Below are 15080 nucleotides of genomic sequence, written 5' to 3'. Positions count from 1 at the left end.
GACTGGCTACTTTTGCATAAGGACTATTTTGAGCCCAAGGTCCTTAAAAGTAGAAGATGAAAAACAGCATTCTAATTTCCCCCTGTTTCCTAAAACCAAAATTATTTCATTGTGAAAAATGCTGATGCTGTCCCTGTACCAAGAGAAAAGAAATATTCTTCAGTAGGGAGTCATAGCTGAGATGATTCTATATAAACAGACATAATTACAATAATCCCTACATTCCATAAACTGCATCACATTGTTCAGACACTATTACATCTCTCTTCAACTTAGAGGCCTACCTGTCTCATAAAACTTATATGAAATAAATGTGTGTGCTTTTGTCTTAATAAATTGTTTCATGCCAAATTTTCATGTTCAGCTGGAAACCTCAATGGGGATCCTGTCCAGTCTTTTCTCCCTCTAATTGTACAGAGAATACACATTGTTGTTTGTTATTTCAAGGTGTTCAGCTAAACGTGTTTTTCTTCTCCAAGCACCAAAGAGTGATGTTACACCAAAGTTCACAGTAAATGCTGTTGGTATCAGTTTTGATTAGGGAGGCTTTTAAAAACAAAACAAAACAAAAATGTTTATTCTTTAGTTTTAGCTGGACACAATATCTTTATTTTACATTTATGTGGTGCTGAGGATCCAACCCAGTGCCTCATGCATGCTAGGTAAGTGCTCTACCACTGAATCACAACCTCACCCAATTTGGGATCCTCAAGAAAAGAAAGAAGTTAAGTTCAGGCTGTATTGGTCAGATGAAAATTCAGAAGTAGGCCTTTCAGTTTCTAGAATGAAATTGTCTAACTTATTCTGCTTAATGCACATTTTAAGGGAGAATTAACACAATTGGGAGAAGCCTATGGTGATCTGGAGATTTGAATTGCATTCCAGACTCAGTTGTGGGAAAGTCCAAAGGGTATGATTCTTACTACACGTAGACCCCCCCACACACCAAAAAAAAAAAAAAATGTATGTATTTTCACACACACATATATGTAATTTTTTAAAAACAAGAATTTGACAATATCTTTTATTTTATTACACGCTGTCATTTTTTAAAAATCTACATTAATACATAAATGTCTGCTGTGATATTGTACTGGTAGTAAGACACTGAAATTGAGGAGCATAAGTCAATATCACAATTCAAGCATATTTTCAAAGTAAAGTAAACATGCTAGAATTAACCACATTTATGCAGCATTTCTTTGGGACAGTCTCTGTTCTAACATTTTACTCATGTTTGCTAATTCAAATTCTCACAAAACTTCCATGAACGGTTATCTTTACTTGTTTTACAAATGAAGGAGGGGGAGCAAAATTACAGGGCCACATACAAACATTCCCTATTAATCAAAAAGAATGTCGTGAAAGGGTAGCAAAACTGTATCTCCATCTTAGGATCCTGGTTCAACCAACATAGTGGAAATCTACATAATTAACAGGAGACTTATTTAAAAATTTATTTGACACGTTTCATGTGGTATAAGAACCCTTACAGGGAGATGATGACACAAAGCAGTTAGTCAATTACTTATACACTGAATGTTAGAAGGCCAAGGTATTCGAGGTATGGTATATTGGGCAGAGAAAAGACAAAGAGTTACAACAGGATTTATTCGTACAGAATATCCTTGGCCTTAGTTCCTATCCGTGATAGGAATGGTAGTTTTTTCTTTATTTTTAATATCTTTATTTATTTTTATGTGGTGGTGAGGTTCGAATCCAGTGCCCCTCATGTGAGGCAAGCGCTCTCTGCCACTGAGCCACAACCCTAGCCCAAGAATAGTGCTTTTTATTAAATTTAGGGAGGACATCTTTCATGGGTTTTCAACTTCCGCATTTTTGAAACAAAATGAAGATCTTTTTAAAAAGAGCTTTTATCTAAATTATCAATACGATATTTTTAGGTCTTTCAAGAGCTTTGTCATTAAAACATGAGCCCTTATTGAAATTCGTAGGCAAAGCGACAGCTTCAGAGACCACATAGTCAACCACAGGGAACAAGGCAACAGATTCAAAAGCGGAAGTATCCAGTTCTCCGGGTCCTCGGGTCACTGCCCAGTGAGGGGCGGAGCCAAGGTTCAGCCGCGCCTCCTGGGCGCTTCCCGCTTAGAGTTCTCAACGAGGTCCGATGGCGGCGTATAATTAGCCGTGGTGCCGGTACGTGCCTCAGTGAGTAGCTTCACTCCTCTAAGGTTCTAGTCCTGAAACCTTAGCCATGTCTGGCCGCGGCAAAGGAGGCAAAGGCCTGGGCAAGGGCGGCGCCAAGCGCCACCGTAAAGTGCTGCGCGACAACATCCAGGGCATCACCAAGCCCGCCATCCGCCGCCTGGCCCGCCGTGGCGGCGTCAAGCGCATCTCCGGGCTCATCTACGAGGAGACCCGCGGCGTGCTCAAGGTGTTCCTGGAGAACGTGATCCGCGACGCCGTCACCTACACGGAGCACGCCAAGCGCAAGACGGTCACGGCCATGGACGTGGTCTACGCGCTCAAGCGCCAGGGCCGCACCCTCTACGGCTTCGGCGGCTGAGCGTCCTGCTGTCCCCGACCCTTGTCCTTCGTACTTAACCAAAGGCCCTTTTTAGGGCCGCCCACCAACTCGTGAAGAGAGCTGCAGTATTGGCTTCCCTTCCCTGTCTTCGCGCAGTGCCTAGCGGAGGGCCCTTGTTTTGCCTGCTCTGGGCTGGAGTCAGGCTTTGGGAGGTTGGGGGGTGAAGTTCGATGACGTTCACTTGCTCTGCAGAACAGACCCTCTGCCTCATTGCTGAGGGAGCATCCGCCTTCTCTGTGAACTGCATGTTATGGCGGAGGCTCTGCTCTGGGAGTGCAGTAGATCACTCTGGTTCCGTCGCGTCTCAGTTGAGAACCTGGGAGACCTCACCTGCTGTCCCCATGTGAAGGGGACAAGTCCTTTCTGGAGGTTGTTCATCCCCAGTGGCCTCCACCCTCCCCTCCCCCTGGTCGAGTCCTCCCCCCACGGCGCAGTCCGTCTGGCTTTGGTCGTGCTGATAGTCACCTGGAGCCTGGGGTCCTAGGTTTGAAGGTGCCTTGACACTGACACTGCTCATTTCCAGCCACGGCTGGGGTTCCTGAGCCGTCGGCCTGACCAGAGTTTGCAGATTTTCTTCTGCGAAATTTAAGGAGTGTTCCACGTGGTATTTAATTCTTGTCAACTTCAGGGCCCAGCCTGTGGCAGGGCCTAACCTTGAAGCAACTGAGAGGGTAGGAAGCTCCCTCTGAGAATGCACAGATCACTGGTCTCTTTCTAGCTCATTCCAGTTCGTGTTATAAATTACAAACTCCACTAGTTGATTTTTTTTTTTTTTTTTTTTTTTTAAAGAGAGAGTGAGAAAGGGAGAGAGAGAACTTTAATATTTATTTTTTAGTTCTCGGCGGACACAACATCTTTTTTGGTATGTGGTGCTGAGGATCGAACCCGCGCCGCACGCATGCCAGGCAAGCGCGCTACCGCTTGAGCCACATCCCCAGCCCCACTAGTTGATTTTTTAGGAAAATTTCAGACAGCACAACAAGGTTGTGTTAGATGCCCAAGTTAGAAAATCCAACTGGGTTTGCAGTGTTTGATTAAACACTTGAGAAATGTATTGATGACGACTTCAAAAATAAATTAAAAAAAATGTGTGGTTACTTTGAAAATAGGTCTGATCATGAATAGAGTGTCAAATAAGTGAGATTGAGGAGTTAAATGCCACGTCTGGGCTGAAGATTAAAATTTAGACATCATCAAAATACAGTTTGCCCTCCATATTCATAGGTTACAAACCTGGACTCAATCAACAGTGGATGGGAAAAAAAAATATTGAACATGTGGGGGCTTTTTCTCTTGTCATTATTCCCTAAATAATACACTTTTGCATTGTGTTAGTATTATAGACCATTTAAAGATGATTTGAACTGTTTAGGAGGATGCATGAAGTTTGTAGGGAAATACTACAGTGTCATTGTACTTAAAGGACTTCAGCATCTGCAGATTTTGGTATGGGGATTGGGGGAGTCCTGGAACTAATTTCCCTTGGAGACTGAGGCAAGACTTTAAATGGTGAGACTGGCTTAAAATAAAAATTTAAACCAATTTAGTGCAGCAGTATTTATAATAGTGAATGAATATAAGTGCCAAAATTTCATCAAAAGGAACCTGATAAATAACATATGATGTTTCTCTCTCTCTCTCTCTCTCTCTCTCTCTCTCTCTCTCTCTCTCTCTCTCTCAAATGAATCAGTGCAGCTCCACTAAAGAGGGAAGTTGTCCTACAATTGTGTACTTTGGCTCAGTCCTTGGACCTCTTCATGGTTCTTGGCAATAGAATTCAGTCTCACCTCTTGAATATTCTGTGTTTTGTGAAATAGTTTCATGTTCACTATAAGTGCCATTCCTCAAAAGACTCTTGGACCTGCAAATGTCCAGTGGGGGATTGGAACAGGGTGAATGGCTTGGCATCTCTGCCTTCAGATTGTCTGTCTCCTTTGCTGCCTTAACCTTTGGGTCAGATTTCTACTCAGCTCTGCATGTAGACATGCTCATCACTGGAGAAACATCTTGTCCAGAAACATATGCAGGTTCAGCTTGCTGAGTCTCTTTCTCCTTCAAGGATGAAACCACCAAGACAGCTACTTGAATAGACCTCTAATAGAACTCAGACTTCAGTATAATCTCCATGCTAACTGACACACCTACCCGCTGCCATGGCAAGAACACAACATTGTTAAAGGGAATGAAAAGCAGTAGTGCCCCAGTTCTGGGAAATCTCTTGTCTATTCCAAGAAAACACATGACGGATCCTCCTTCCTGTTAGTCCATCTCTCATTACTCTTAGCCCGTGTCTATAACCCATCAAGCCCTAATAATTTGCGAAGTTGATTTCTGAGCAAGGTTTCTGCTTCTCAGTTCTTTGGACACATAGGTGTTTTTTTGTTTTTGTTTGGTTTGGTTTGGTTTTTTGTTGTTGTTGTTGTTTGTTTGTTTGTTTTGCTTTACAACACTGAACAGAGACAGATGGCACTGTGGGAGCCTCCCCTACTGAGGTTACACAGTAACCTCTAACTAGGCTTTTTACTTTGGCTCTTGATCCCTCTCCCCTGGAGTTTTTGGGTTTTGTTTTTCTCTATCCAGAAGCAAGATGATTGTTTTACAAGATATTCTGTCTATGTATCTTCTACTTAGAACACTCCAGCGGCTTTCAATCCTTTTCATATGAAAGCAAGTATCCTTGTCACACAAGTAGGGTGAAAGTCATGCCAGTTTGCCTGAGTTTGAGGGGGTTACTCAGGATGTAGAACTTCCAGTGATAAAATCTGGAAAGTACTAACCAAACTAGGATGTGGTCAACCCACCTAACAGGACTTACTGTAAGATCCTTGGGCCAAAGTAACTCCATTTTGAAAATCAGCACCTGCCCACCCAGGCATGACCTTCCTTTTAGGCACAGAGTCCCTAATTTTACTGAAACTGGCGAAGGTGATCCCCTCTCACTGACTTGACAAGGTCACAGTGAAAATAAGTGCTGGCAAAGCCGCTCTCCCATTGTCTTGACAAGGTCACAGTGAGGATGAAGGCTGGCAAAGCCATTGGTTGGTGGGAAACCGAAACCATGAGGCCCTTTTTAATGTAATTGGGACTTTTCATTTTTATGCTCATGTTCCTGACAGGAGGCATGAGTACGTTAAATGCCAAACCAAATTGAATTTCAGATGGCAAGAACATAACAGGTAGTTCATGCCTTGAAGGCTCTTCTGCTACCCCTCAACTTATCAAGGACAACTAGAAAGCTGCTCTACTATCTCAGCACATTGAGGACAAAACTGATAATGGACAACAATCATTCTCCGAAAGGTCAGGAGAATTTTAGGCACCACATTGATTATATCAACTAGAACCCAAGCCCATATTTTCGGCATCTTAGAAAACCTAATCATTATGCTCATTGTACAAAACCCACCAAATGCAGTTTCATTCTTGATTAAGGAAAGTTATGTTATACACTTAGGAAAGTTAAGACATATAAGGATACATTCTTCTCATTTCTATAAACCTTCTTTTACTTCATATAGGGATTTATGATGAGCATACTTAATATTGGCAGAAAGTGAACTGATGTTTAGAACTTACTTTTTATTGAGAAAGATTATAAAGATATAAGAACTAGTGCACCTTGACTGAGAAACAAAGAAACTCTTTGAGAAAGCAGCTCAACCAGTTTTATGAGAATAAATTTAGGAATTAATTAAAGTAGCTTTATAAGACATATTTTTAGAATAATGTTAGATGTATTATTCTATTTAGATTCTTGGGTTTAGAATTCTTAAGTTTTTAGCTGTATGGGTTTCTGATATGTTTTAAGAATGGTTTATAAACTTTAGGATATTTTAAGTATAAGATTTAAGGGGACTTTTTTAGATAGGAATTTTAGATTAGAAATAAAAGTTCAGTTGTACTTCAAAACTTCAAGGTTAATGATAGGTTAGGAGACTTAGAGTCTGGTTACGTAGTTTGGCATTAGTTAATAAGAAAATTGTACATCTTGGGAAAATCTGAAAAAATGTATATTAGTGACACATTTTATTAATGATTGATAACTAAAAAGTCACATCCTGTGGTAAGCCATTGTTGTAGATTGTGGCCGCCATTAGAAGATGGCGCCGGCTTCCACTGTGGCCTGTGGTAAACAAATCCTTTTATGGAGAGTTGGCTCGCTATCCCTTGCCACCCTATGAGAAAGATCCACGTGGCGGCTTAAGATTGGTACGTGGGAGGCTTTATTAGGCTGTGCTTGGGCGCTCGGGAGGAGGGGGGTCACTAGAAGATACTTTAATCAAGGCCTGAATAAACTGCTGAAAGAAGATTCCTGAGTTGCGTCTTCCTTGCGGGCAAGGGGTCCCGACAACATCCTATAAAAATGTAAATTGATGTTACATTTTTCTATACCCCTAATTATGGTTAAGGAAATGTTATGTCTTGGCAAAGTTTTGAAATTGTATAATCAATGATGTATTCTGAATCTATAATGATGAGAAAAGTTGTAATAAAAGATGACCCAGAGAAAGCTGTATTAGAGCTCTCTCTCTCTCTGGAGATTGCTTCAACAAAACGACTCTTGTCTTATCTTTTCGCAGAGGCCACTCATCCTTCAGGACTCCCTGGACCCTGCTAGGGCAGGACCCCAGCATGAAACCTCAACAATGATGTCAAGTAACAATCATATAGGACCAGATGGGTTATTTTTTAACTACTCCATTGTATATGACTATATAATTAACTACTTTTTTCAGCAGGCTGCTGTGCCTTGCCGAAGGGCAGCTTGACAAATATTCTTTGCGGGTAAACATTTGCTTGAACTTAAGATGTGTCTCTGGCGAATATTTGTACCAGCTACCCTAACACCAACCAAATCTGAATCCTGGCTATCCACTGACCTCATTCTGCATCACATTTTTTTTTTTTCCAGTTGATCTCATTGTATTTGAAATGGACAAGACGTTCCCAGAGTCAGAGTCTTTATACTTTCATTTTTTTTTTCCCTCCCTGGAGCTGTTTTATCTTAATATCTGCAAGTCTTTAGTCCTCATTTCATTCAGGCCTCTGTTCAAATTACCCTCCTTATAAGGGAAATCTCCCTTGACAACTCAGTCTTTGTAATATATATATATAAATATATATATATATATATATATATATATATATATATATATTCCTGCTCATTTGTAAAGTAGCATGTGTATGTGTGAGATTGTGTGCATGCTATTTTCTCTGTAATAATACATATAATCTTTTTTTCTTTATTGTCTGTCTTCCCCCAATTAGACTAGAATGTCTTGAGAGTGAAATATTGTTTTCTTCCTGAAGTATCCCTAGCGCCTAGAACAGGGCTAAGGTCTGGCATGTAGTTTCTGAGGGTTTTTAAGTGAACGTATGCATGAATCTTCCACAGGAGTCCCCAGGCCTCCACCAGACCCACCAGTGCTGTCACACCTGATTCTCCAGTCTGCATGGCAGTCTGTCTGGATTTGAGGGATGAAGGGGGGGGGGGGGGAATGTAAATTCAGCAAGAATTGCATGAAAGGACTGAGGAAGGCTCAGAGGTTTCTACTCACAGCAGAGGTGGTTATGACTAAATGAGTATGTCCCTATTAGCAAGTCGAGCAAACAAAAAAGGCCAGACAGACCAGAAGAGAAGCTACCACTTCTTCCATACAGGCCACCTGTTAACTACATGTCTTTCTCCACTGGCTAGTCATTAGGAGAGTAAAATTTAATTTGCTCACTGATGATCCCAATTGTCTATAATAGCACAGGCACATTGCATGAGGACATTGAGTGTCTCTTAAAGGACACCAGCAAAGAAGGACATAAAATGACCACCTTCCCAACCAGGCTGGTATTTTCTCCTGACTCAATTCCTGAAACCCTTCAGGATGTAGCTATGAATTCTCTCCATTGTCTGTTTTTAGTTAAGCCACGCTAGGTACTTTCATCATTCCCCCCTCAAAAAAAATATATCCGGTAGAAAACGGGACCCCAATATCAAGGAGACGTTCAGCCTTGTCTGAAGTCACCCCCCTACAAAAATTAAGGAACTCAGTGAGAGAAGCGTTTGAGTGTCTCTTCAGATGAGAATAAGATGCTTCCTATTGGCGAATAACAAGTCAGTTCACATCCCTATTCTAGCTGGATCCTGAAACCTGATGTTATATGAACACAGCTGCATCAGAAACACCCTTGAAAACTGTGGCCATAATGACTGACCACAAAGTCCATACATCTCAAACTGGCATACGTGGACATTCACAGACCAGCAGCATCTGTCCTGACCAACCACCTGCTGCCTCCCATGCTGCCTGCCTCTGCTATACCTAAACACACACACACACACACACACACACACACACACACCGCAAATATACATCTAGATCTATAGACTAGGTCTACATAAGTCTACACATGCTGAAAAAATGGAAACTGTCTCTATTGATAGTTTACATTGTCTATACCGTAAATTCTCCCACCTTGTGTGCAACTCCTGAATTTTTAGCGCAACCATGACAAATTCTTCTCTAATGGAGAAAAAGTGTGGGAAATTGAGAAGGTCTGTGTAATACAGAGGGGAATCTCTTCTCCCTAAACGCAGATCATGGTCTCTCCATCTAGTTTCAATGCACAAGAAAATGCTCTGAAACGGCTTTGCAGTGTCAAAAACCTAGCAGCAGCCTACCCATCCCCCTTCTCTGGCTCGCAGAGACACATTAGGTCATCAGTTCTGATTGGCTGATACCCACGGATAGGCTTCCTGATAGGGCAATGATTCTCTTTGTTCGTAGGAAACTGATGCCAAGTTCCTTACACTACACTCATTTTTTTTCCGCTCATTTTCCTTAAGCAGGCCTAAGTTTCTGCCCCAGTCACCTAGCAAACAGGCGCGACTAAGTGGATGTAAGTCTTAAATTCGCGTCTCTCTGGCTATGCTGCAATGCGATCCGACAGCTCTTTCTTTGAGTGGTTGGGCGGCCCTGAAAAGGGCCTTTGATTGAGTAACGTAAGCGACGGTGAAAACCAAGCGTCTTAGCCGCCGAAGCCGTAGAGGGTGCGGCCCTGGCGCTTGAGCGCGTAGACCACGTCCATGGCCGTGACCGTCTTGCGCTTGGCGTGCTCCGTGTAGGTGACGGCGTCGCGGATCACGTTCTCCAGGAACACCTTGAGCACGCCGCGGGTCTCCTCGTAGATGAGCCCCGAGATGCGCTTGACGCCGCCACGGCGGGCCAGGCGGCGGATGGCGGGCTTGGTGATGCCCTGGATGTTGTCGCGCAGCACCTTGCGGTGGCGCTTGGCGCCGCCTTTGCCCAGGCCCTTTCCACCCTTGCCCCTGCCAGACATGGCTACCGAAGTTCAAACCCAACACCAAGTGAGGATGCCGCGCAGAGCCGACCCTTATATACCTACCTCGCCCCTCCTCTCCGCCCCTAGCAAATGTAAAGAATGGAAAGCGCGCGGGCGGGAAACATGACGTCTACAGTCCCCTCCCCTAAGCCCTCCTCCTAGTCCCCGGGAGTCGGAAGCCGCAGGCGCCAAGGCAGCTCTACCTCTGGTCTTTGCTTTCTTTATGCTTTCCGGAACTAATTTAGCATTTAAATGTAAATTCATTTACTGCAAAAACATTTTAAGTGAGAAATTCTAAATGTCTTTATGTGGTGAAAAAAATGGGGCTTGTGGGTCTGGAGTCTGTCCATATTTTTTTTTTTTTTTAATGGGAGGAAAGGTTTATTTAGATGGCTCATAGTTTCAGAGGTCTCAGTCCTTAGACAGCCGGCTGCATTCCTTGGGGCTTAAGATGAGGCAGAGTGTGGTGGAGGCAAGTGACTCGCATGAGATACCCCAAAGCCCACCTCTCCCAGCCACTCCCTACCGACCTTCAGTTGCCTCTCGGTTAATCCCATCAGGGAATTAACCCACTGATTCGCTTTGTTTCAATCAGTCTTTCTCATGGTGATTTATGAGCTAAAAAACAAATTTCTTTTAAGTTTAGGATTGGGATGTGGTGCTTAAACTCGGCCGTCCTAGCCTTTGAAATATTACTGATGTCCATTAAACTCACATGGCATATAAAACAAGGGGCAAAGTGCAGTGTCATTAAGTAATTAAAGTGTCTTTACAGCTGCCTTATCTGAGAATGTGGGTGGCTCTGAAAAGAGCCTTTGGCAAAAATGAAACTGGAAACTTAACTACGCCCTCTCTCCCCGGATGCGGCGCGCCAGCTGGATGTCCTTGGGCATGATGGTGACGCGCTTGGCGTGGATGGCGCACAGGTTGGTGTCCTCGAACAGCCCCACCAGGTAGGCCTCGCAGGCCTCCTGCAGCGCCATGACGGCCGAGCTCTGGAAGCGCAGGTCGGTCTTGAAGTCCTGCGCGATCTCGCGCACCAGGCGCTGGAACGGCAGCTTGCGGATCAGCAGCTCGGTGGACTTCTGGTAGCGGCGGATCTCGCGCAGCGCCACGGTGCCGGGCCGGTAGCGGTGAGGCTTCTTGACGCCGCCGGTGGCCGGGGCGCTCTTGCGGGCGGCCTTGGTGGCCAGCTGCTTCCGCGGAGCCTTGCCGCCGGTGGACTTGCGAGCGGTTTGCTTAGTACGAGCCATTTCAGTAAAGCTGAACCTACCCAACAGCAAAGGAAATGTCGGTCAGCTGCATTACTAATATTTATAGTATGTAAAGTGCAGCGATTGGATGATTAAAAATGTTTTGCCCTACGTAGCAGACTCTGATTGGTTTACTTTAAAATTGTCCCAAAAATGCAGTTTCATTGGCTACTCGGTTATACCCTCTGTTTTCAGGTTTTTTTTCTTTTTTTAAACTTTCTTCGTCTTTTATATCTGATCCTTATAATCTCAAAGCGTACTTTTATCTATTTATAAATTAGACCCCGATTTTCATGCTACAGTAGTTCTCCAATCTGTTTAACCCTCAGTTCCTGGGGAGTGTTACGATTAAGTGAACATTGCTAACCCGCTCCCCCGTAACGTTCTGTACGTTTCATGCCGTGTACCCGATTCATGGTTAGTGTCTGAAAAAGCGACTCCTTTAGTAATGTTTTAGTTGACCAAAGGCCTTCGTTGAAACCTGCAAAAGCATAATCTCGTAAAGTAAATAATATTATTTCTCCCAAACGAGTCTGTAATAGGAGTCCTTTTTGTCAGGTGATCAATGTTTTCCTGAATTCTATACTTAGCGCTTTGCCAGGTGAGAAATGGCGGTGGCTGCCACTCCAGCGCTGCCGCCATGTACATTAGCGGGACCTCGACCAAGAGAAACTGGAGTCCACAGTGCAAAGAGCATAATTTAACCTTGCAAATTGTGCCTCAAACATTAAAATGTTGGATGTTGTTTTAACAGAAGCTTCTACCTTTTCATTGTTTTTTTTTTTCTGTTTTTTTTCTGGTAGCCATTTAGAAAGCACATCTAGCATCCTTCATTTGTGTGGAGGGGTGCCATTTAATCTGAAGCCGCCCTTTTTAACACAGTGGAAACAAACACAAACCATTATTTGAATGTGAAAGCAGTGTAGAAACCAATTATGCGTCTGAGAATTTGTAGTCTTTCCGTTTTAAAAGCTTCGTTTTATTACATGCTTTGTTTATTACACTAAGAAAGGCTTATGTTTTTCAAAGATTCCTTAACAAAAAAAAAATTTAAGTCTTTCTTGTGAACGTGCACTTTGTAATTTACTAACCCTTTCAAAGTAAGATGCTTACTTCCGTTTCCAGTTGATTTTCCAAATTCTTAGAAATCACTTAATGTATTTGGAAACAGCTTCTTAATAAAATTCGAGGCAGTAAAGAAGATGGACAGACACAGTAGGAGTCTGGGACGATTACATTATCTCGTGCTCTAAAGATAGTGGGGAAATCTCAGGGGCCCTAGGCCAGTGCGGACTTGTTTGAAAACTGCAAGGATGCACGGCGGGAATGAGAAGTCACTGCCTTGTTCCCCGGAGTCCTCGGGCCATTACCCAGGGCAGTGTTTTAGGAAAGGATGACAGTTTAACAGTATTTCATTCTCCCTTTAGCTTGTGGCCATTAGTTCTTAATGTTAAATCGCTTTATCATGCAGTTGCTTTTGAAGTTTATGTACTGTCAAACAAATTAAAGGGAAATTGCCTTGAAATCTTACCTCAGGGTGTGCCCTCTTGTTTTCACACAAAGGGGACCTAACTTCCTGATACAACGCCTTCCAGGGACGGCTTGGTCCTTCCTGCGTTTAATGATCGCCTCTCCCAGGCTCCATTGAGAGCCCAGGTCTGGGTTGCTAGGGCGGATGGGCGTTCTGGGCTGCCAGTGGGCGGAGGTCGTAGACCTCGGGTTTGAGGGTGAAAGGGCACCCAGAACCAGAGGAGCGCGCCGGGCAGCAGGGGTAAGTTGCGATTGAAGAAACTGTTTTCAGACTGTTCCCCACACACGGAGTATGGTAACAGGGTTTAGTGAACTCTATAGAGTTTCCCACGACTCGGACCTTGACCAAAATATGTGCAAGGTGTGCACCAGACAGCTTTTCTCCGTTGCTAAGAAACCAGACAGCAGGGATGAAAGCCGGTCCTGAACCTGAGGCCAGGCCTCGCCTTCCTAGCTCCCCCACCATCCAATACACGATCCTTTGCATAGTTTAAAAAGTGGGAAGCGAGCATTAGGGACAGAGCACCTTCTAGCAGTTTCAAGGGACGCCCCTTGGATTTTTTTGATTGTTTCGCTTAGAAACGGCACCCCTCTCCCACAAAAGGGGCTGCTTTTCGAGAGGGAAGTGACACCCTTTGGTGTGAGTAGACAGTACTGCCCGACCCTGCTCGGCCTACAGCGTCCACCGCACCAAGTCTCAGGGGCGGCTCTACGGGTGCTTTAGAGCCGGCCGAGGGAAGTCCAGCGCCCCCCGACGGGCGAGGCCCTCCGCGGCGCGCGGGGCTAGGTGCGAGGGGCGGGCTCCTGCGAGCGCCAATCACGGCGCAGCCCCGCTCTATAAATACGCCGCGCGGGTCCGCGGCCGGCCTCCCGCTCCGCCAGGTCTGGCCCGTTCTCTTCTCTAGTCGCAGTCGCCATGTCCGAGACGGCGCCGGCCGCTCAAGCCTCTCCGGCGGCCGCCCCCGAAAAGCCTTCCGCGGGCAAGAAGGCAAAGAAGCCCGCCAAGGCCGCGGCCGCCGCCAAGAAGAAGCCTGCAGGCCCCTCAGTGTCCGAGCTTATCGTCCAGGCCGTGGCCGCCTCCAAGGAGCGCAGCGGCGTGTCCCTGGCCGCGCTCAAGAAGGCGCTGGCGGCCGCCGGCTACGACGTGGAGAAGAACAACAGCCGCATCAAGCTGGGCCTCAAGAGCCTGGTGAGCAAGGGCACCCTGGTGCAGACCAAGGGCACCGGCGCCTCCGGCTCCTTCAAGCTCAACAAGAAGGCGGGCTCCGGGGAAGCCAAGCCCAGCACCACAAAATCGGCAGCTAAGGCCAAGTCCTCGGGCTCTTCAAAGAAGCCCAAAAAGCCCTCGGGGGCCGCGGTCAAGAGGAATGTCAAGACTCCGAAGAAGGCAAAAAAGCCCGCGATGGCCAAGAAGCCATCCAAGAGCCCTAAGAAGCCCAAGGTCGTGAAGCCAAAGAAGGTGGCCAGGAGCCCTGCCCAGGCCAAGGCGGTGAAGCCCAAGGCGGCCAAGGCGAAGGTGACCAAGCCAAAGACTGCTGCCAAGCCCAAGAAGGCAGCCCCCAAGAAAAAGTGAGAATCCTGGCTGGAAACTTTCCAGTGACCCAACGGCTCTTTTAAGAGCCACCTACGTCATTCAGGAAAAGAGCTTGATACAGTTTCCTTAGTTTACACCGATCTAACTTGTAAGAAAAATTCTGGACGTAAGCTGGTTGGGTTATGAGGGCTTTAGCCTAATTGGTTCGTGAAGCCCCTTTTAGGGATGAGGTGGGTGTGAGTATATGTTTGGGAGACGCTCTTCGCCCTGAACCTTCAGTTTAGCCCCAAGGAGTGGAGCCCCTCCGTCTATGGACTGAGACTCTCCAAAGAGACTTTCCAAATTTTTTTTTTGTTCAGCTGTTTTGGTCACAACAGTGAAAAAACACTCATTACCTGTGCTGTAGTTTTTATTTCCTGTGATGTGCTTCCCATTTGTATGCAAAATCTTGTATTGGGTATGTGGGTTTTTTAAAATATTGTTTTAATAATAAATTTGTCTTATGGCTTCAAAGTTTCCAGTTTGGGTTAAGAAATTATACACTACTACTCTGAGTTTGCAGTCTTTCTACATTTTCTTTATAAAGTTTTTTTTGATGTTTGTTTTATCTTAAAAAAAAACTGTCTCTAATCCAGCTAGAATTTATATTATGAACACAGAATATGAGTTACATTCTCCCAGAAGGATGGGCAGCTGTTACAAACCCATTTATTAAATACTTCATCCATTTTCCCAATAAACTGAAATAAGACATTTATAATTTATCATTTATATAATAGGATTTTTTTTTTTCTCCTGAACTCCATGTACTTGTCTTAAATTTATGCCTAATTCATTTACAGGTTTTTGTTTTTTGGTTTTTGTTTTTTTGTTTTTA

At 44.6% G+C, this 15080-nt stretch overlaps 4 protein-coding genes across 4 annotated transcripts; 2 read left to right on the top strand and 2 right to left on the bottom strand.

Moving 5' to 3' along the window:
* The first annotated feature begins 2215 nt into the window (after positions 1 to 2215).
* Positions 2216 to 2548, top strand: H4c2 (H4 clustered histone 2). The gene has a single exon (XM_076857947.2). The coding sequence runs from the start codon at positions 2216 to 2218 to the stop codon at positions 2525 to 2527; it is 312 nt and encodes a 103-aa protein (XP_076714062.1). The 3' UTR covers positions 2528 to 2548.
* Positions 2549 to 9571: 7023 nt separating this feature from the next.
* Positions 9572 to 9883, bottom strand: H4c1 (H4 clustered histone 1). Its single transcript, XM_076857946.2, has one exon. It carries the CDS (start codon positions 9881 to 9883, stop codon positions 9572 to 9574), a length of 312 nt encoding a protein of 103 aa, XP_076714061.1.
* A 383-nt stretch (positions 9884 to 10266) lies between these two features.
* H3c1 (H3 clustered histone 1) lies at positions 10267 to 11156 on the bottom strand. Its single transcript, XM_076857945.2, has one exon. It carries the CDS (start codon positions 11137 to 11139, stop codon positions 10729 to 10731), a length of 411 nt encoding a protein of 136 aa, XP_076714060.2. The 5' UTR covers positions 11140 to 11156; the 3' UTR covers positions 10267 to 10728.
* A 2396-nt stretch (positions 11157 to 13552) lies between these two features.
* Positions 13553 to 14716, top strand: H1-1 (H1.1 linker histone, cluster member). Its single transcript, XM_076857944.2, has one exon. It carries the CDS (start codon positions 13586 to 13588, stop codon positions 14240 to 14242), a length of 657 nt encoding a protein of 218 aa, XP_076714059.2. The 5' UTR covers positions 13553 to 13585; the 3' UTR covers positions 14243 to 14716.
* The last annotated feature ends 364 nt before the right edge of the window (positions 14717 to 15080 follow it).

Source organism: Callospermophilus lateralis, chromosome 6 (assembly GCF_048772815.1).
Source record: "Callospermophilus lateralis isolate mCalLat2 chromosome 6, mCalLat2.hap1, whole genome shotgun sequence".
Classification (NCBI taxonomy): domain Eukaryota; kingdom Metazoa; phylum Chordata; class Mammalia; order Rodentia; family Sciuridae; genus Callospermophilus; species Callospermophilus lateralis.
This window is presented reverse-complemented; position numbering and strand designations above follow the sequence as displayed.

Excerpts from the sequence above, each read along its gene's own strand:
- H3c1 (XM_076857945.2), bottom strand. The coding sequence starts at position 11,139 with ATGGCTCGTACTAAGCAAACCGCTCGCAAGTCCACCGGCGGCAAGGCT.
- H4c1 (XM_076857946.2), bottom strand. The coding sequence starts at position 9,883 with ATGTCTGGCAGGGGCAAGGGTGGAAAGGGCCTGGGCAAAGGCGGCGCC.
- H4c2 (XM_076857947.2), top strand. The coding sequence starts at position 2,216 with ATGTCTGGCCGCGGCAAAGGAGGCAAAGGCCTGGGCAAGGGCGGCGCC.
- H1-1 (XM_076857944.2), top strand. The coding sequence starts at position 13,586 with ATGTCCGAGACGGCGCCGGCCGCTCAAGCCTCTCCGGCGGCCGCCCCC.